At 37.7% G+C, this 21,901-nt stretch overlaps 1 protein-coding gene across 19 annotated transcripts in view; it reads left to right on the plus strand.

The window, feature by feature from the left end:
- LOC105205869 (extracellular matrix-binding protein ebh) overlaps window positions 1–21,901 on the plus strand; it is a 100,518-nt gene that overhangs the window by 16,823 nt on the left and 61,794 nt on the right. For 18 of the 19 annotated variants that reach the window (XR_005574733.1, XR_005574736.1, XR_005574734.1 and 15 more), the window contains exons 3-17: window positions 14,746–14,847; window positions 14,954–15,086; window positions 15,326–15,489; window positions 15,921–16,076; window positions 16,194–16,322; window positions 16,396–16,593; window positions 16,675–16,971; window positions 17,118–17,315; window positions 17,425–17,571; window positions 17,647–17,796; window positions 18,484–18,624; window positions 18,698–18,853; window positions 18,940–19,038; window positions 19,476–19,673; window positions 19,766–19,949. Coding sequence is in view for 14 of the 19 variants with exons in the window: in XM_039448997.1 (XP_039304931.1) it covers window positions 14,746–14,847; window positions 14,954–15,086; window positions 15,326–15,489; window positions 15,921–16,076; window positions 16,194–16,322; window positions 16,396–16,593; window positions 16,675–16,971; window positions 17,118–17,315; window positions 17,425–17,571; window positions 17,647–17,796; window positions 18,484–18,624; window positions 18,698–18,853; window positions 18,940–19,038; window positions 19,476–19,673; window positions 19,766–19,949 (2,452 nt within the window). In the remaining 5 variants the exon portion in view is untranslated. The remainder of the gene's footprint in view (window positions 1–14,745; window positions 14,848–14,953; window positions 15,087–15,325; window positions 15,490–15,920; window positions 16,077–16,193; window positions 16,323–16,395; window positions 16,594–16,674; window positions 16,972–17,117; window positions 17,316–17,424; window positions 17,572–17,646; window positions 17,797–18,483; window positions 18,625–18,697; window positions 18,854–18,939; window positions 19,039–19,475; window positions 19,674–19,765; window positions 19,950–21,901) is intronic. The other variant, XM_039448996.1, reaches the window with a different exon arrangement.

The following is a 21,901-nucleotide window of genomic DNA, read 5'->3' on the forward strand; positions in this document are numbered from 1 at the left end:
TTAATTTTAAGTCATGTTTAAGTAACACCTTTACAAAGAATATTTTCTTGATAACAGTCTTAAAAAGCACTCATCATTTACTTGAAACAAATAATATTTACTTAAAATAAACTTCCGCGTGTACACACAGAAAAATATTCTTCTTTGAAATAATTTATTTCGAACGTTTCGTAAGTTTATACATCCGCAAATCTATCATAAGTTCATCAAAAGCATCAAATTCAAAAGATCTTCTGATCTCCAGTTTGATCCTAATTTAATCAAGAATATTAAGTTAAAACGAAAATTCGATTTGCTTACCATTCTAATTTTTCCTTAATAAGATTTTATAATATTCTTGGAAAGAGTATAAATTTTTTTTGTGCGCATGATAATGTGTTTTTTCCAAATTTTGTGATAAATATATTTTATGACCGTTAAAGTTGAGAAAATATTTTAAAGGTAATTGTTACTTACTAAAAAAGAAGCAATTGCTTTTCTTAGCAGTAAAATTGATATTTTTTTGTGTTTACTATGTACTTCCCAAATCAGAATCAATATATTATCACTAAAATTGTATAGTTTCTGTTGATCATAGTTATAAGTATAGCACTGCAAATCAATACGATTTCACTGATTTAAAGAGTATATTTTTTGTGCTTGTTTAAAGATTTAGAAATTAATTTTCATTTGATATTTGGAACTTTTGATGAGAAAATATATTAGAGGAAAACATAGTTTCTCCCCCTTTTTCCACTTAGTTCTAACAACTATAAATTGCTATTATTATACGCTACATATACTGCGATAAACGCAGGTGGTACGAAGAATGGCGACCTCCCGTTAATTAACAGCAACGTTACACCGTTAAAATCACTACACGTGTTTTCATCATCTTCGTAGCTATTTCCGCCACGCTTAATTCACCGTAACGAATGGCGCGTTAGAATCTAACATCGCGGGAGATGCGATTAATGATTGTCTTAAAAATCTGATATAATCTGACATAAGACAGAGTTTAATAAAGGGTTCAGGGTTCAACCGTTTGACACTAGCATATATAGATATATCGTTCGTTAACAGCTCGAAGAGCTGTTAATAACGACACGGGTGCAAACTGCATTCTTGTCTCGGCAATTAATTGAATCTCGTTGAGGACAGTTAGAAGAAGATGTAGAATCATGTTACATCATTACATTAATAAAATAAAAATTTTTAAAAATTTATCGCACATGTCATAAGCTAGATTTGCATCTATTAAGATTATATGTCATAAGATCGGAGCAGTACTTTGTTAATATTACAAATATCCGGTTTGCTATTGAATAATCACGACTGTCACATCGCCGATGAACAATTGTGCTCTTGAAGTAATAATTTTTGAACGTCCTAGTTTCTCACAGACGACCTCGAGGCGCTTGACTTGCTACTGAGATACTTCTGTAAAACTCGACTAGCAGAAGATATTTTCGCGTAACGTTCGCGAAAGAAGCACTTTCCTCTCTCGTGGGATGCCCGTCTTGCCGAAACATGTTTCGGGCATTATAGCACGGCCGTATACTTTTCGCGATGACGAAAATGGATGAGTCATGAATGCATTCGCCTTGTTTGTAGTGAAAATTGGGACACCGCGCGACAACCGGTTATCTCGTGTCCTAAATTTGTTCATTTCAAATATATTATATGATCGTATACAGTAAAATACCTCGCCCGACCAAATCTTTTGACATTATTATTTCCGTTTTATCAATTAAAATACATTTGACATCGTTTTGTTCCAATTTTTACGACGTGGAAAAAAATATTCATCTCTTTGTGCAAATATTACTTTTATTAACAAACTACATTTTACGTAAATCGTATTACATAAGAGATAAATGCATTTTTAGAAAAATACAAATACCGATAATAATGCGCCTGTGCTTGAAGATAACAATTATTTCTATAAATAAGTAAAATAGGATGTGAAGAGATATGAATAAGCACTGGCATGCATTGTCTACTGTAAATCAGTGTATACATGCTTGCATGTCTACGTTATTAATATGTACGATCGTAATAATGTTTACGAGGAAATACTATAGCAAAAGACACAAGCCGAACAGTTTTGCAAAATGCAAGCAAATGATTATTCGTGTAAAATATGAAATTTTCATTGCACACTTTTGAAGGATAAACGCTTCAGCTTTTCAGCCGATGAATATTTAATTTGTTCAATCAGAAGGAGCTTGTCTCGTGGAAATTTCTGTCGATTATAAACTCAATACCGAGGCGTCAATTCGTTTGATTAATGGCTGCTACGCCGAAGTACGTACTTTTCTCTGCATCATCCGATGTTTTTCTTGCAGATGCGAACGGCTAACGCATTCTATTGATATCTGGCCCGTGGCCAAAATTGCTTAAGGGAGTAAACAGAATTTGGATACTTGAGCTACGCGGAGCCAAATGTCATTTCCAGCAGTCACACCATCGCTTATTCCGCTGAAATTTTCAATATTCCGTATAAGTATAACATACGAACTTTTGAGCGTTTATTTTTATTATTTTACAAAAGTAATAGTTCAGTTATCGTATTTCAATGTTATTGCAGAAAGTGTCGTATACAAATCGATATTGCGCAAATTTACAGCAAAATGTTGCATCGAAACGTTAAACGTGTTTAAAATTAAAAATTTCCATATTCTCGCTATTCTCTTGCATTTAATCTATTTTCGTCCTTTAATCTATTTTTGAAGATGAGATGAGAAAAAGGCCATCAACGAGAACACGTTACGGAATAATCAACGCGCTCTCGCGCTTAGCCTCGACGTAGACTGAGACCAAGTACGCTTTGCCGAGAAACGTAATCTACCTGCGTGTACACGCCGTCATCTTGAACATACGTGACACGAGACCGCCGTAAAAAAAGTCTTCGGTATCGGCCGCAGTCGCGGCACCTGATGACCTCAACGCTCGTAACGCTGGACGTGATGTCATTTGCCGACCGTAATACGCGGCGGTTACATAAGGCCGGTTTATGCATAATACGCGCACAAACGTGCGGGGGGGAGCAATTTTGATCTGTCGAGAGATGAAACGACGCTGTGTTAGATTGACTGATGAGTCTAATTAGCCTTGATCGCGCGTCTTTTTATCGGCCGCGTATAATGCCGCAATTATTACAGCTGTGGCTCTAATAAAAAATAAAAATTGAGAGAAGATTTTAGAGAAACGTTAGAAAAAACAATCGAAAAAAGAACTACTTTCGAACTTTATTGATTTTTTTAACCAGAATTTATGATTTTTTGGAGAAATCGGATTGAATCTTATTCAGATCTCAGATCTTTTTTAATGCAAGCGCACGTACAATTTATCTCTGAGCATCGATTATGTAACTCTTTCCCTAGGGCGAAAACGTGAAAAGTTGAAGTCTTTACATTAAAGTTAATGGAGAATGATTTTTTTCATTTTTTATGTTTCCGCCCTAGGGAAAAAGTTACATGATCGATTCTCTAACCATTATCAGAACTTTGTAACGTCTGAATTTAGATATTCTTCGTTCTCAGAGCAAAATAATGATTGTACTTAACTCGACTCGTCATATTTGCGAGTCAAAAAAGAAAAGCAAATATTTTATTATCCCAATTATTTTAGCGCGATAAAATGCGTCGCTCTCTTTTTGCGTGCGTATTATACCCCGCAGCTATCTTTATTTTATTGGATTTTTTACTCGCTATATATATTTTTTTACGCATCTCTTATATTCTCTCTCGCCGTGAACTATTTATCGCGAGATTTCCTTTTACGTACAATATTTTTAACACAAGGACGCTTCGCGCACGAGTAGAGTGCACCAGCAGCTGGCACGTCGCGCTAAAGCGGTCGTTAGCGTGCTAACGAGTGTCGCGAAATTCTATCGGCGACGCGATCACGAAGTCAAGATGTTAAACTCTCGCCCGTGGGAAGCTTCGTCTCCCCGCAGGACTCGCGGGAACCGCATTGCAGAAGGATTCCCAGCGCGCAAAACAGATAGATTTAATTGCAGCTGCTGAGGATGTGGCAGAGAGGAAGGGTTCTTGCGTCTTCGCTCTTTAAGGGAACCAACGGAGAGTCTGCATAGGGACATCTAAGAATAATTTTGGGCAAACTCTAACACTTCTCGTCTCATTAAAATTATATCGAGTACATGTGTTATACATTGACATTTTTGCTATTGCGATACGCATTAACTGTTAATTACTTCTGAGCGTTTCCAGCGTGAGATATCTCATGAAAACCTTTAAAATATCTCTGTCAACATAACAATGTACTCTATTTTATTTTACAAAATGCTCACGTCAGTAGGAAAAAGTCTGACACTGCCAAAAAGATTGCGCTCAATGGATCTAGTAACGTTCTGGTTGCTCGTACAGTTTGTGTGTTTGGCAGGCGTAAACGTAATTTCGATGACCCACTAAAAGTTAATAATATTCTCGACCTCGTGTCAGGCAGGAAATTTTTTTCACGCCGAGTACGCGCTTGGCTTAACGGCGGTGTCGCGTGATTCGCGTGTACCACCCGACAGTATATCCGCTGCACAGAGCAGAATTCTGGTTTTGTCCATCCAGGCCGAAACCCCGGCGTCGTGCGTTTCGCACCTTGACGTTATTTTTAACTGTTATGTCCAGCGTGCCGCGTGCGTGTTGCGAGTTGATGTCTCGGCTAAACGTAGACCGCCGGTTCTCCAACGGCACGGCGCGTGTTGCCGGTATTCCTGGCGATGGGGGGGAACGGTAGTTCGTGAAGCAGCATCGATCACGACGGACACTTCCTGCCGGTTTCTTGCCGAAAATCGAACTGGGACGAGCGCGTCAGGGTTTTTCAAACGATCGCATCGTTTCAGAAAAACGATAAGCGACAGTGAAAATTGATTTTATGCCACGATTCGCGATCTCGATGCGATTGCGTTCGCCGAACGACGTCGTTTCACGAACGTTGGATCTCTTCGACGTCAAAAATGCGCGATAGTGGAAACAGCTTTTACGAACACTTAACGACGTCGCTTCTCTCTCTCTTACAGGATTTTCTTGTAGGCTAATAATCGCGGCCGCGCGCAAGGATAATTGTTCTCGGTACTCGTTTCGTTACGCTGTACTTAAATTCGCCGCTGAAATATGAATACGTATGTAAGAGATATGTCTTGTCTGACAGCTCGATATGTCTTTCTAAGTTGCTTAACGACGCGCGGATTGAGTTGCAGATTCGATCAGGATATTCAAATTCTCCCTCGGCCAGTGACCGATGCAAATTGTCATTAATCATCGGTATTGATGGGTCGAGGCGTCACTGTCCAGAACGTGGCTCGGAGGGACATCTCTCTTATGGCTCAATTCGAAAAAGTATACTCGCGCAATGCTCTTACAATCGTAATTAGTATTCAGTAATCGCGCACGCGTAATGATATATTTCTCTCATTAATTTTTCGGCGCCGTGCGTGCACAAACGACAACTTGTCTTTTTTTTTACGCGAGCTGAATTCTAATTAATTGCTTGGCGATTAGTCAACTAGCTCAATCGCAGCCTACCACATTTAGTGCGTTCGAAACGATATCCGATATCATCAGTTATCGATTTTGTACGCCGATTTATGATGTAGCGGTCGATTGATTCGCTGCTTTTAATGCAGCGCGCGGCCAGCTAATTGTGAGTCTAGACTACTTAGCCAAGATTGTTGTTATCGCTACTCCGTCATTATTACCGCAACCACTAATTGCCTGATCGCTCGCCTAGCGCCAGCCACCACTTGCATCCAGGCCATTCCACGCCTGACGTCTAGATCCGCGAGCGACGGACGGTATAACGAAGATCGTTAATATCTCGCGAAGTTTATTTCCCGTTTGTTTATCACCGCGTGATTAATGGCATCCCTGAATAAATTCCCTGCCGGTACGCGCGAATGCAGGAGAGGAGAATGAATTACAGTCTGTCAGGCCACGCTGAATTCTTCTCGTCGCATATTATAAAATTATTCTGAGATTAGTGTACTATTTGTAGAAACCTAGGATTAGGTTTTATCGAGCGCACCCGATAATCGATTATAAAACGTAAATGATGAACGGTGCACGGGCGAAGCTTTTACGGCGATTCTGACATGACAAATTATTAAACGTTTACGTAAGTGATATATATAATATTTTTATGAGCACTTGAGATTCGCCCTTTCGGAGAATCGAATTACAGGTTTATCTCGTCCTTACATTCATCCCGCTTTAACGTAATATAGTAAGCTGTGGAGGAATTTCAATTACGAGCGGCAGCGTTCTGGGAGGAGACAGCTCACGTCAGGTATAAATTTATCCCAGATTGCGCGATCTAAAAAAAGTCATAATGTTCTTTCGCACATGTATATATCTCGTCGTGGAGCATTTTCCATTACGGTGGTATTAACCGAGCTGGCGTTTCTTCGGCGTAAAGTTTCATTGATCGGAAAACGCGAGCGAACACGTTGTTCGACCGGTTACGCTTCGTCGCTCGCGCTATACGCTCCGCGTTCTTCCTTACCTCGTCTCCCCATCTCGTCGCATCGCTCTTCTCTTCTTTCGCCGCTTATTATCCTTCCTCTATCAAGCTCGAGCCAGCATCTTTAGCCAGTCAATGAACTCGGGGCCCCGTTTTGTCATTGTCGTGGCTCTAATTGCTGTCCTTTGCGCGAAGCATATCGTCGCGTTACCGCCTAGGATACCTTTTCTCTTTGACTAATCACGAGTCTTGATGGGAACAGAACTTAACAGCCTTCGTTAGCAAGACTACCTCGCGACAAAATTCAACGTTGTTAAAATATAAATTGATATTAAAGACACGCGTCGGAGCATTCGTCGTCTTTTGCTCTCGACGAAGCTTCACCAAAGTAATTATATTTAAATCAAATGTTAAATCCCTTAAACGTGTTTTATAAGATTTCTAATTCTTGCAATCTTGATGAAAACACTTTACTTTTTTTTTTAATTTTTTTACACGAGCAACAACCTTCAACGATTATCCCGATGTTATCTCTTTTTCACGAGATTCGGGATAATCTTTTTCTAAAGATCCTCTCGAAGAATTCAATTTATCAAAATCCTTATTCTGTTATCCTTCTTTTTGCACAATTCTTTATTAAGATACCACGTTCCAGGGTTAATGATCTATTGTACGTCGGCGATAGCTTAAATGCAATCACGGTTTTTCAATCGAAGAAGGCTTTTGTGGCGTTCGCCGGGACCGTTGCAAGGATGCTTTGTGAAAGGGAAAAAGTGTGATACCTGTACGAGGTCCGTTGATCCCCGCGCGGTGGGTCGTTGCCCTCTCCCGCTGCACTATCATGGCTACGGCAAAGGACGGACCGTGACGGCGCGATTCCGAAATTATTATCGGAGGATTGGACCCGTGTAACTTCGGCTTCCTATTCCGTTCGCGCTTTAACGTATCCCCGAAGTCGCGCGCCTCCGCGACCGCGTCAATCCTGGTCAATCCTCACAAAGTTTCCCTTGCGTATCGTTCGCGGATACTCGCCGCCGTTTCTCAAACGTAGAACTTCTTTTATCATAGGCAGACGATCGCGAGCACCAATTCCTGCTTTTGTTGCTCGTGAGAGCGAAGCTATCGCGGCAACGTTCGGAAGCATTCTATGGCCGCTGCCGTTAGTTTGGCACATGGCGTGGCTATAGTTAGCTTGATGCATCGCCAGAAATTGCAAGCGGTCGCATAGCCATTACGCTCATTGCGACCAATGTGCTCTTTCTTACCGCGTCAAAATCGTTCGACAGTTTAGACAAGAGGACGAGAGAAAGCCTTATTACTGCTTCGGCGAATCGATAACGAATGCCAATCTATCGGACTACCCACCTCTGTTATACCTCCGAGTCGGAAGTGCTTCACCGCGACGATAAAGATTTTCTATAAAACGGAAGAGACGCGGACGACAAACGAGGGACGTGTAACGTTAGCCGCGACGTAAATTCTAAACTTTGTCGCGGCCTGCATGCGCGACCGCGCTGTTACTCGGTTAACGACCCAGGTCGAGTTATCCGTTGAATTATATTCCCCGCCCTTCCTCGTTTCAGCCGGTTTGCGTGCGGGATCATTGTTCGTTTCGTTTAAAGCGCGATACTCCAATTCTTTTTGGTGCATTACCGTTCTTTGGATATCCGACATTGCGCAACGCGAAAAGGAGAACTTCTTTTTTTAAATGCGACTATGAATAATTCATACACATTGCGGCGCAGAGTGCTTTTTTTTTAAATGTTTAAAGTAAGGGGCCAAGTGTTATAAATCGCCACCGGAATTGATGGGGTGCGCAGTCTCAGTCTCTCTCTCTTTCTCTTTGTCTTTCTCTCTCTCTCAATGATTCTATGTTTAGCGACTCCTTTCGCGTTCCCTAAAGGGCTCCGGAAACCCTCAAAGCGTCCCTGCCCAGACAGCAAGTGAAGTGAGTACACTTGCGTGTAGTACATTGCCCGCAATGGGTTCTCCAGTTTGGATCGCCGAGAAAACCGCAACCGAGATCATTGAGCGCTCGTGCCTGATCAGAAGAAAACCACAATTCCAGATATATATTCGTGAAAAATAACGTGTACTTGTCATCCTAAAAAAATCGTCATTTTATTACGGTACGAGAAAGAAACTACATTATGAAAGTTTCTTTAGCACTAAAGCTTCAGACTCCTCTTATTTCGTAATCTTCTTATTCCCTTTTCAATCTTCTATTTCCCTTTTTATAATTATGTGACAATTAATGATTAAAGTTGTTATACAATTATTGCTAAATAATTAAACGTAGATTCTAGTGAATCAGACCACCATTTGAAAACAAAGCTACAAAGAGTATTTGCCAAGATTGCAACAGATTGATATAATGAAGTTATCAGTCACGTTACTTAATTGACGTGCAATTGACGTCTTTGGAGCACTTCAGGCACTTTCGGCGTGCACCGCGTGCACGCAACAGCTCTTTAAGCGCGAATGCACTTTGCGCGTCTCAAGTAAAAAGCAACGAAGAAAATAGCTTAATTGTATTTGCTCGAGCACACACGAGAGAAATTCGAGCATTATATTCTGTTAAGTGTTTATTCGTAGATATCGTATTACTGACCAAACATTGCGAATTTATGAAACGGGGAGACATACGAGACGATTTATTATAGTAAATAAATAGATCGCTTTTAATTTCTGAAAGTGGATTGCGTCGAGCGCGCACAAAAATACAAGTTTTCTTTTAATTTATACCTTTTAAAGAAAAGTGTGTCGTTTCGTGTTACGCGCACTATAAATGGAAAAGGTACCCTTCTCTTATTACGATTGCCTACGTGTATTCACTCAATAGAAAGTAAAAGTTCAAGGAATTTTTTATTCGTACATTGAGAGAAAAAGATGAAAAGCGTATATTAATTTTTCTCGATATTTAATAGTGATAACAAAATTCAATAGAGATAATGAAATGTATTTCTGTGAAATATCTCTGTTTTTTCTTCTTAATTGATTTATTTGCTAGAAATAAACTTCTATCTCGTATTTAAATAAAGATTTATTTTAATGAATAAATTTATATAAAATTTATTCATTGAAATAAATATACACGAATGTAAATTTTTTAATAGTAATAAGACCGCGATTTATGTAATACAATTTAAATCGAGAAATAGCCAATATATCGGTCACAAGATTTTAGTGTTGAAAACAATGCTTCTTGTGTATTTTTTAAGCATATTTTCTATTTCTTTGAACTACGCTGTTATTTCGTTTTAAATACAGCTCTTAAATTATATCAGAAAAGTTGTAAATTTTTGAGTATTTTTCTCATACGATGTATCTCTTCGACTGTTTACTACGTAACTAATTTTTAAACCGTAATCTTTTTGTTCAGATTTGTTTACAAAATTTGATTTACTGAATCTTATTATCGTATTATTTAATTAACAGCAAATTCACCTATTTCTAATAAATTTAAGATTCGTCTACAAAATAAATTTTGTCGTATTTAGCATCAAACAATTGATTATGACGGCAACGTTTTATTGCTTCTTTGAAATATTCAGTAACAGTTACAATCTTGCTGTAACAGAATTCTTTTTTTCGTGTAACTTTTCCTCGTTTTCTTATTTTCCTATGTCAGTGAAATTTTTCCCCTGTTTCAAAAGAAAGTGAGTGATTGCAGTAGGAACGAAAAGGAAGCGGACGCGGAAGGGGATACCTTTCTTTAACACGAGGAACTGACGGTCTGAATTATTTAAGACATGCCGAAGCAGCCTGCGTGAAGCAGATTCCCTTGCGTACGCAACACTCGCTTACACTCGTAAACACATTCGTAAGCCTCTGCGTACCAACGTGGATCAAATATAGCCGTGCTTTCTCCATTGTATACAGGTTGTCACAAGTTCGCCGCTTTGTGCCTATCTCGTGCATATACTCTACTGAATCGCTCTATAAATATTACATGACTTTTTTTTTAGATATACGATAAAGAAGTTAGTATTGCTGACGATATGCGTTTAACATAAATATCTCGGATAGTGACGTAACTCTTTATTACGAAAACAGACTCTGAAAATTCTTATTTTTATTTATTTTTTTTTTTCTAAAGTCACGTTATTTGTTGAAGAATACATAAATCTTAAAGATGCTCTACTCTCCCTCATACTCCAAATCTGAATGAAGTGTATTATTTATTGCAACGCAATGAATAGTTTGATTTCAGTATTTATACACTGATTCCGATCAGTGAGAGTATCCTTTATTAATTGCAATCGCTAACAGATAATAAATAGTGAGATAGTTACTGATTACAGTTATATAAGTATAGCACTGCAAGTCAATAAGATTTCACTGATTTAGATTTAGAGAATATAATCTCAATAATTTAGAAAATGTTTCAATGTGCGTCTAAGCATGAGGTGGAGCAACCTATTGTGCATTTATCGTTCAACATTCTCTCCGGCGTGGATCAAGTAAACGTCTTGCGGTGCACGAGTGCGGAGGTTTATTTATACGGGAGATATCGTGCTTGTTGACTATTCAGAAAAATGTCGCGCCAGCAAGTCGATACGACACGTCAGATCGCGACAGTCGAGTCGCACTTTGTCTGGCCAGTAAAAACGCCGGCAGTCGCTTTATTTACGAATATATTACCGTGAGCAAGTTCAACTCGACGAGATTATACGCGATAATGACCGTCGCAATGCGAACTCTATTTGCATCTCTAATTTCTGCCTGGCGTATCAAAGCCTGACAAATAAATTCTTGTACAGTAAGCGAAATGAGATACTCGGGAATTAAACGGACGTAACTCGATATCACTTTTACGCCTCGTTCTCTCGAAAATCTCAGATCATCATTTCGTTCACAACGGTAGGTTTCTCGCCTGCCGCTTACAATGCAAATTTTAAATAAATGAAGTAATGTCGCAATTAAAAAAAAATTGTTTTAATAATAAAAAATACGCAGAGATTATTTAAGACTATTTCAAACATAATTTTTTTTTTTAGCGGATAAAAACCGCATGAGAGCATTTTCTTTCATTTTCTCGTTTTTTTCTCTTTTGAAACATCAAGTTATCGCATTCGCGCGTCCCGTCGCGAAAACTAATAAGTCAAACGGAGTTCCATCTGATAATTATTGATACGTCAGATAACGATCCTTCGATAATTGCCTCGAGTGTTTACGATACAAAGTTGGCATTTTATTCCTCGTATAAATTGCACTGGACATCGACAAAAAACGATGGGAAAAGTTGCGTACGAGCGCAAGAACAGCGAAGAACTGAATTATCGATTTATCAGGCGTGTGCTTCGAGCGCATGACGATAAAACCTTTGCCTCTCGGTAAAACCACCTACGGTCGCGCGGTACGCTAAGATAGGTTCACCGTTACAACTCCCACAGAACTGCCTGGCGGTTTACGTCGTTTCCACACGCAATATTTTATGTAACGGTCTCAAGCAACCCGATCCGTCAAGATATTGTACGTTTCCGCAGCTAATTGTGGCCACAAAATTCAAAGGTTCGCTTCGTCCGCATAATTCATGTTCTATTTATAATTTTACATGCTTGCAATCTATGAAAAAGAAGAGACAAACCGGAATGCATATGTATATATCAGATAAATGTATCAATTGTGATAAAATAAAGGTCAGAATATGTGCATATATTTTATATGTATTAAAATATATAATGACATGTAAAATTGGAAACAAAATTCCATCCTGAATTTTAATGCAAATCGCGTACCGTTTAAAATCGGCTTTCAAGATTATCTTCTTTTTCCTCTTTTTAACAAAATTTTTAACCTTTTCGCAAAAAGATTGAAATTATTTATACGTACAAGGATTATCTGTTGGCAGCATTAACAGGGTCGAATTTATACCAGAGAGCTGTACATTATTTCGAAACTTCAACGGATTACTCTTGATCTCTGCATTTTATAGTTTACAATTGCTAGGCTGTTGCAACTGCATGCTACAAATATTTGCGTTTGTTACACTGACGCAGTTTCTGTCTTGGCGTGCCACCGGAGGATATTTACGTGGCAGACTAGTTGGAGATTGTAACAATCCCGATATTTATTGTCTTCCGCGTGAGCAGAACGTGCGGTTGCTTTAGGTCCATTGACTCGAGCTTGACTTGGCTTTCATCCCGCGCGAACTAGCCGGAGACCAATACGGCTTGTACAGGATGTTTTTAAAACCGTCGGACGTTATTTTTACTGTAGATTTTGTGGTCGATTTGGAGTCTTCTCTCAACGAAAACTTTTAGCTTACGATCTTCGAGCAATTAGAGATAAAAACAGAGCTTTCAGCGAGGCAAGAGCGGAAAGATTAATGACTACATTATATTTTTCAGTCAATTTCAACTCGCATTGGTATACAAAGTAGAACTTCAATTCGGGATGTAGCTACGAACATGCACAATAGGTTGGAGTAATAAATGGATGACTATTAAAGTGGCCGAAAAGAAGCTGCGGTTAAAAGAGCACATCCGGTGGCTCTGCAATATCCTGTAGAATCAGTTATAGGTCGCGGCGACATGTAGGGGGTATATGCACTGTTATGTATCCATTCGGTGGTCTCGAATATACGAGGGTTCGAATACAGGAAAGAAGGGGGTCGATTCAAGGGTGGGAGCCATAGAACAGACAGACAGACACAGAGAGAGAGAGCCAGATTTCTGTCAGCTCTTGTTGCAGACTGTGTGGCGCCCCACGCTCTAAATCTGTAGTTAATTACTAACCCGCGTTGTGCGATTCGTGCTTATTAGCCAGTCGACATGACCCACCTACTTCCCGGAATTAATGTCGATTGTATTAAACATGATTGATAAGATAGTGGATGTTTAATGTACAAAACAAAGTATGTGGCCAAATTATTTTTACATATATTAAAAGTGCATAAAATACATCAATAAAAAAGAAAAATTCTTTAAAAATTATTAAATAAAAGTTTTAAAATTATTTAAGGAAGCATAGTAAATATTTTTTTATGATTTTTCAATTTTGCAGTGAGCAATTTTCAAAAAACCATTAACAGACATAATTGAAAACGAAAATTATATCTTGGCTTTTGCAAAGACGAGATACGTGCTAATGACGTTTCGCAAATTGAAGCAGGATTGTAAATTGCAAATACACAAAATAATTACAATTACAATACTGTTGTCATGCATTTTTTAACGCGAATTTATTTCAAAAAGTGTTTTATCTTTGTTTCACATAAAAATGTTGAACATTTCAAAATTATGTTGTATCAAAATAAAGAATTTTTAATTAAGAACGGTAATTAGTAATTAACATAGTGTTTTAGTAGAATAATTAAATTTAAAGTATTTGCATATTGAATTAAAAAAGTCAATCGATCGATTGTCGTACAAAACAAGTATACAATATAGTCCAAGCTACAGATGGTTTAGATAGAGTTGAAATTAGTTAAAAAATGTATTTTAAATACGTTTTCTAAGTGCATTTGTATTTACTTTTGGAAAAAAATTTTAACTGACATCTTATACGTTATGTGTGCGTGGGATGATCTCTCTCTCTGTTCCTCTTTTTCTCTTTCGTCAGATTATGTTTAATTAATTCCTAGAAATACGTTTGCGTGTAGAACTCTACACCTACGTGTCCTTGCATTCCTGTAAACGGACTAATTATGTCGCATTGCAGAAATGTGCCAAGAGTATCCGAAGAGGCGGGATAAACTTCGCTGATACTTTAAGCTGGTATCGCTAGCACATGAACTTTATAATAAAAAGATTTTCATATAAAAATGTTTCTAAAATCTAGTTAGTATTGAATTCTATTTTCTTCTAAAAAATCTAATATTTTATTGGAAAATTTATAAAGATTCAAATTATGTTTTTTGTGATTATTTTCAAAACTCAAGTTTTTTTGACTAGTATATGTAACAAAAACAAGAAATTTTATGAAAAATAAATTTTGGAATATTTTTACGTTTTACTCAGAATATCAAAACAGAAAAATAAGATAAAAAAGGAAAATAAGATGATCGTGTCTTCTAAACCTGATTCTTGAATAAATAACAAAAAAGTTGCATAAGAGAACCTTGAATGAACATCACTTCGAGATATGCTCTTCGAGATTTATATACATGTTGCAATATTTAAATTTATTTATTTAACAAGCGTATTTAAATTTACCTGATTTATTAAAGTGAAAAGAATATAAAGAATAAAAAATACGAATCCGGGGAACACGAAGGTTTCTTAAGTTTCATCTGAATAATTTAAATATCAAATGAATTATGTATATATTATCTTTTTTTTTCAGAGTGATCCTAGTACTGCATTTTTACGAGCAGCTCGTGCTGGACAACTCGAGAAGGTTTTGGAATACTTGGAATCCGGAGTGGATATCAACGCTTCTAATGCCGTAAGTTATCGATATGTCGTCCACAGATTTTGACATAACGCACAACCTTGTATTGTCTGAATCTCGAGAAGCTCGTTGGTGATAATATGAATTTTGTATGTTGCAGAATGGCTTAAACGCTTTGCATCTGGCAGCTAAGGACGGTCACTTGGAAATCGTGAGAAAACTCCTAAATCGCGGCGCAATTGTGGATGCCGCTACCAAAAAGGGAAACACGGCATTGCACATAGCTTCTCTTGGTAAGCGTGCACACATTCTTATCTCTCCGTCTCTTTTTCTCTTTCTCTCTTTCTGTCGTGCTATCTCTTCTCGTATGGATCTCGCCACTCGTTAAATGCATACGGGACAAGGACGCGAATGATTTTAAATAAACGTTTATTTCTCTCGTTACCTCTCTTGCAAAGTCTCCGATATCTCGCGTCGCGAAGCGTCTTTCTGTGAGACGAATAATTCACGAGACACCGATATTTTTCTTTAGCTGGACAAGAGGAGGTGGTACAATTGCTTGTATTACGAGGTGCTTCTGTGAACGCACAATCGCAAAATGGGTTCACGCCGCTGTATATGGCTGCTCAGGAAAACCATGACTCTGTGGTCAAGTACCTCCTCAGCAAGGGTGCGAATCAAACGTTGGCAACCGAGGTTTGTATGAAACGCTGCGCACTGCTTCATTTTACTTTCCGGCGAGTTTTCGTTAATGTCAAATTTTTTAATATTCAAAATATAATATAATATATTATAATTATAATATATAAAAAATATATATATATAATTTAATAAATAACATAAAATAAGGCTCTAAGAATAATAGTTAAATACACAAAGATTACTTGAACTAACGCTGCTATTTTTGCGTTATTGAATACACTAATCAATACACACAAAAATATCAGCATTGGCTCAGACAAACAATCTGTTTATTCAATTATATATTACTTATTATTATTAATTCTCAATTTTATTTTTTCGACTAAATTGTTATTTAATAATTCATACGTATATCTATTAAAAATTTAATATATCTAAATATATTAAATTATACACATATGATATACACGTTTCTCATCGTACAGGACGGTTTCACTCCATTGGCGGTGGCTATGCAACAGGGTCACGACAAGGTAGTAGCCGTTCTATTAGAAAATGATTCACGTGGTAAAGTTCGACTGCCTGCCCTACACATCGCCGCTAAGAAAGACGACTGCAAAGCGGCTACTCTACTTTTACTAGTGAGTTATCGTTTACTTGCCTTGTCAGTCACGATTCGTATTAAAGATTATACTAGAATAGTAATAGACTGAAATTTACGTTTGCATATAATTTCCTCAATTTTCCTCCCATTACAGAACGATCATAATCCCGATGTAACATCGAAGAGCGGTTTCACTCCGCTTCACATAGCCGCACATTATGGCAACGACCGAATCGCTTCCTTGCTTTATGACAAAGGTGCGGACATTAATTTCGCGGCAAAGGTACGTAACTTTTGGAGAGGAAGACGGACTAAAAGATCCAGATTCTGAACGAATATTCTTCTTGCAATTGCAGCACAATATCACACCAATGCACGTGGCGGCGAAATGGGGTAAGATTAAAATGGTTAATCTCCTCATGAGCAAGGGAGCAAACATCGAAGCGAAAACGAGAGATGGTCTGACTCCTCTGCACTGCGCGGCCAGGTCTGGTCATCACGAAGTAGTTGACATTCTCATCGAAAAGGGGGCACCCATTGGCTCAAAAACGAAGGTACAAATTGACCGCGTGCGTCTCGCCGGCAAAAAGTTTCTCGGTCGCTGAGATTAATTACCACTCGGTTTTTGTGAACAGAATGGTCTTGCCCCGTTACACATGGCTTCTCAAGGGGATCACGTTGACGCCGCGAGAATTTTGTTGTACCACCGTGCACCCGTGGACGAAGTGACGGTGGACTATTTGACTGCGCTGCATGTGGCTGCACACTGCGGCCACGTACGCGTAGCTAAACTACTTCTTGATAGAAACGCTGATCCCAACGCGCGAGCGCTCAACGGATTCACCCCTCTTCATATCGCGTGCAAAAAGAATCGCATAAAGGTCGTCGAACTCCTTCTGAAACACAAAGCAAGCATCGAAGCTACGACTGAGGTATGACATTTTCAAGCTTCTAACTTTTTATTACTTGCTATGTTACATATACGTATTAGAAATAACTTTAGTTACTTCTAATGTTTATGAGAATACGAAGTTGCAAATATACGAAATTTAGCGATATATGTATATTTTTTTTCCAGTCCGGATTAACTCCACTACATGTGGCGAGTTTTATGGGATGTATGAATATCGTCATTTACTTATTGCAACACGAAGCTAGCCCCGATATACCAACAGTAAGAGGCGAAACGCCGTTACACTTAGCTGCCAGAGCAAACCAAACCGATATTATTAGGATACTTCTTAGAAACGGCGCCCAAGTCGACGCTAGAGCAAGAGTAAGTATTATGCTTAATTAATAATAATCAATATAAATAACTTTCATCGCTGAGGATAAATTTGTTACGTATAAAAGTGCGGATATAAAGAAATGCGAATTGTTTGTAGGAGGAACAGACACCGCTTCACGTCGCTTCTCGCCTAGGTAACGTCGATATTGTGATGTTACTGCTTCAACACGGTGCGGGTGTAGATGCTACAACAAAGGATTTATATACACCGCTTCATATCGCTGCTAAAGAAGGCCAAGAGGAGGTAAAATTACAAAATGTTATATATTAATCTAAGAGACAGATTTCTTTCATAACGCATTTTTGTGATTGCACACAGGTTGCATCAGTTTTATTAGAAAATAACGCCTCGCTTACCGCAACGACCAAGAAAGGATTTACTCCCTTGCATTTAGCGGCCAAGTATGGCAATATGAACGTAGCTCGATTGTTACTACAAAAGAATGCGCCTGTTGACGCTCAAGGAAAGGTAAGTGCTTTCTAAATGTATGCATTTAAAAATTAATAGTATCTGTTGCGGCACTTTGTCAGATCGTCTATTCGGTACGGTGTTGATCGCGACGAAAGCGTAACGCTACCGCTCGCACTGCGCAAAGTCTTAAATCTGGAGATTGCTCCGAGATTCGGCGAAATTTATAACGGATTCTCGCTATTGAGCCAGCATTTCCACGGACGCGCTAACGCCCACCGATTTGTCGAACGTATTAACAAATGCTTTGCTCCGTTCGTACCGCCGAATCTCGAACGATCCCCGCATTCGCAAAAAATTCGTCGGAGATTTGTCGGAGATTCAAAACGTATACGTCTCACTTCTATTATCAAACCTTCGATATCACGGAACCGCGTATATCACAACTCAGTGCCAGACTTCCGCCAGACTTTCAAATCGTTCGAAAGTCTCGTACGGATAATTCTCCGCGAATGAGATTCTTTTGCGACACAATCAATTCGGAAAAATCGCTCTACATGTTGTTTCAAGGACTGAAACGATATTCTTGGTGAACTCATCGTTAATCATTCTGGACGCCAGATCTTTCTCACGCGAGATCTCTGTCAAGATCGGAGCAGCGAAATAGCTAAAGTTAATTAACTTGCACGCTTTATGGCACACTAATCTATATGTCATGATAACAAACCTGTTATCTGTTAATTGCAGAACGGAGTAACGCCTCTTCATGTAGCTTCTCATTACGATCATCAAAATGTGGCTTTACTTTTACTCGATAAAGGAGCTTCGCCACATGCCATGGCTAAAAATGGCCACACACCATTGCATATCGCTGCACGCAAAAATCAGGTATGATCATACAACATTAATTTTTAGGAGTATTCGTGATGGCAAATAACTTCATCACTTTTGTTTTCGCTAGATGGACATTGCAACTACTTTGCTAGAATACGGAGCGAAAGCCAATGCAGAATCAAAGGCTGGTTTTACACCGTTACATTTGAGCGCACAAGAAGGACATACTGATATGTCAACCCTTCTTATCGAGCATAAAGCAGACACAAATCACAAAGCGAAGGTAGATAAAAAAAAGTACACGATGTTAATTTTCAATTAACTTTTATTTATAAAATCTTACGTTATATTTATTTTTACGCTTTACAGAATGGCCTCACGCCTCTACATTTATGCGCACAAGAAGATAAAGTGAATGTCGCCTCCATTCTTGTGAAGAATGGTGCTCAGATCGACGCAAAAACTAAGGTAATATAATCGATAAGCTTTTCTCTAACTTTCGTACATGTGTAAACTGCAAACACTTATTTTTAACTGCCGAAGTTGTTTGTGCAGTTAAAAATAGGTATTTGGTCTGATTATAGGAATATCGACGCGACTACGATTGTTACTTTAGTTACAGTATGTTAGCACTTTATACATAATTAAATTACCACAGATGACGTAATCTTCACAAGTGATTGTTCATTGCTCTATATGTCCATTGATAACTTTGAAATAACACCTATCTACATGACACGGTACAGTAGTGTGATTACTGTTGATTTTAAAGCATCGTTACAAATAAGACGCATTAGATCAAATAGTAAAATAACTCGTTGAATTATACAAAATTAAACTTAATTATTTAATAGACATAGTGCAAGAAGAGATCTTACGTCTTATTGTATTTTATCTTTCTTCAGGCTGGATACACACCATTGCATGTAGCGTCTCACTTTGGTCAGGCAGCTATGGTACGATTCCTTCTAAGATCTGGTGCTGCCGTTGACAGCAGCACAAACGCTGGCTACACTCCTCTCCATCAAGCTGCACAACAAGGGCACACGCTCGTTATTAACCTGCTGTTGGAAAGTAAAGCTAAACCGAACGCCGTAACCAACGTAAGTTTTATCTTGTCGTTTTTTACATTAAAATTCTATACGTCAGAAGCTAACAGAGTATAATCACACTCGATGTAAATTATTTTTCACAGAATGGACAGACTGCTCTGGATATCGCACAAAAGCTCGGCTACATAAGTGTCATTGAAACGCTGAAAGTTGTCACGGAGACTGTCATCACAACAACTCACACCGTCACTATTGAAGAGAAATATAGAGTTCAAGCACCTGAATCCATGCAGGAGACATTTATGAGTGACAGCGAGGACGAAGGCGGTGAGTACTCCTATTTAATCACGTAACCATTTATTATCTTTTTGCTGCTTACTATTTCTATTTGCTGCATAATTTATTGATGAAAATTTGCGATATTGGAACAAAACGAATTGCATAGAAATTTATAAAAAATTTAATAAGCTTGTATGCTTAAAGATATTGATAATATTGCAGTTGTTTCAGAAACAGCTTGTTTCTGATATCGCAATAAGTTTTGTAAACCTATTTTATATTCTGACAGCTTATCGCGCTTAGCATATAATTATTTTGCCTTGCATATTAGGGTTTTAGCATCGACATAAATTAAGATATATGTAAGAGACAGCACAAATTGATAGTAAAACAATGCTTTAGCTTAAACTGATAACGCGCATAAAGACGACAGTTATCTAACAAACTTTTCTAGTCTTGAAGGCCTTCTAGCCTTTAAATTATATCCTTCCAAATGTATCTATCTGCGTATAAACGGCACATTATTGTAGTATATTCTCACGTATGCTATATAGGCGAAATAAGATAGGTGTCGAAAGAAGGTGAAACTTTTCGGTAGATACAATAATTGCACGCTAGGAAAGGAAAATCCGTATTGAGTTATATTGCATGGAGGAAAGTTACGAAAACGAAATATTAGAGAATTAGGAAAAATAATTAAAAGTTGAATTACAAATATTTATATGCGTATCGACAAGTAAATATTCGTCCAATTCGTAATGCGAAGATTAGTTAGATGTACTAGCGGTAGAGTTCTGAGAACAAAACAGTTTTCCGCATGTCCGCGTACAATCCAGGGAGAATTGATAAGTTGGATCGATATCAAATCGATATCATTTTGACGGTTGCAATGAGATCAAATTTGACGTCTACATCGATGTTAAAATGTTTGAATTTTAATGCTATTTACATGTTAATATTGATATTGAATTAATATCGATTCGACATCAATTCCATTATTTCTCGGAAGTCGTTTAATCGACTGAAAGGATGGAAAAATCATACTAGAAATTAAAACATTTTATTAAAAATACATTCTATTTAAGAATATAATATACGTCCTATAATACTTAAATCTACCTGTAATACTTTAACATATTCCTGAAATTAAATCAGTAATATAATACTTCTCAAATTGCACATAAACAAAACAAACTACCATTAATATAATACTTAGCTTACAACTTTTGAATTTGTTATTGGGGTTTTTATTAATTACACCTATCGAAGATTATAAATGCTGTCTGATCGATGTCGATTTGATTGATATTTTTCGACTTGGAAAAGTTATCGACGCCATCGACATCGAATCAATGTTGATCCGACTTATCATTTCTCCCTGGGAATGCATGACGCGAACACAATTAGCATGTGAAACTTGGTTACCCAATAGAAACTGATACCTTTCCCAATCCACAAGACCACAACAAGTATAAAACTATACGAAATAAATAGAAAAAATCGCGAATTTTAAAAAGAGAAAATTTTAGCCCTCTATCCATCGAAGGTCTAGGTTCTTAGCTCTGTCTATTAAAGTTACGAAATGGATATCAAAATGCTAAATGGAATTATTATTTGCTTGACTGTTGCGTTTATGTTATGTTTTGCAAAAGCATGCACTTAGCCAATATTCACTGGGTTGTTGTATATTATATCTTTGTTAAAGTTAAAGAATAAAACTGACCGCGTGTTTACGTCAGGATGTTCACTATCGGGAACAATCGGGAAAACCTAGAATTTTTATGGAATTTCTTTTTTTTAGTCTTGAAAATTGTGAATTTTTCTTTTATTAATACTTGTGTAAATTTTTGAAATTTTAAATTTAAATTCTCTCTTTTTCTGACAAAATTGCTCCTCTAATCATTTTTTCTCAATAATGCTAAATGTCAATTAACAATAAATCAATTAGCAATAAATATGGCATTCGCATCCGTGTACATTTACGTGCATTTTTGTGTGAC

The sequence above is a fragment of the Solenopsis invicta genome, chromosome 5 (assembly GCF_016802725.1).
Source record: "Solenopsis invicta isolate M01_SB chromosome 5, UNIL_Sinv_3.0, whole genome shotgun sequence".
NCBI lineage: Eukaryota > Metazoa > Arthropoda > Insecta > Hymenoptera > Formicidae > Solenopsis > Solenopsis invicta.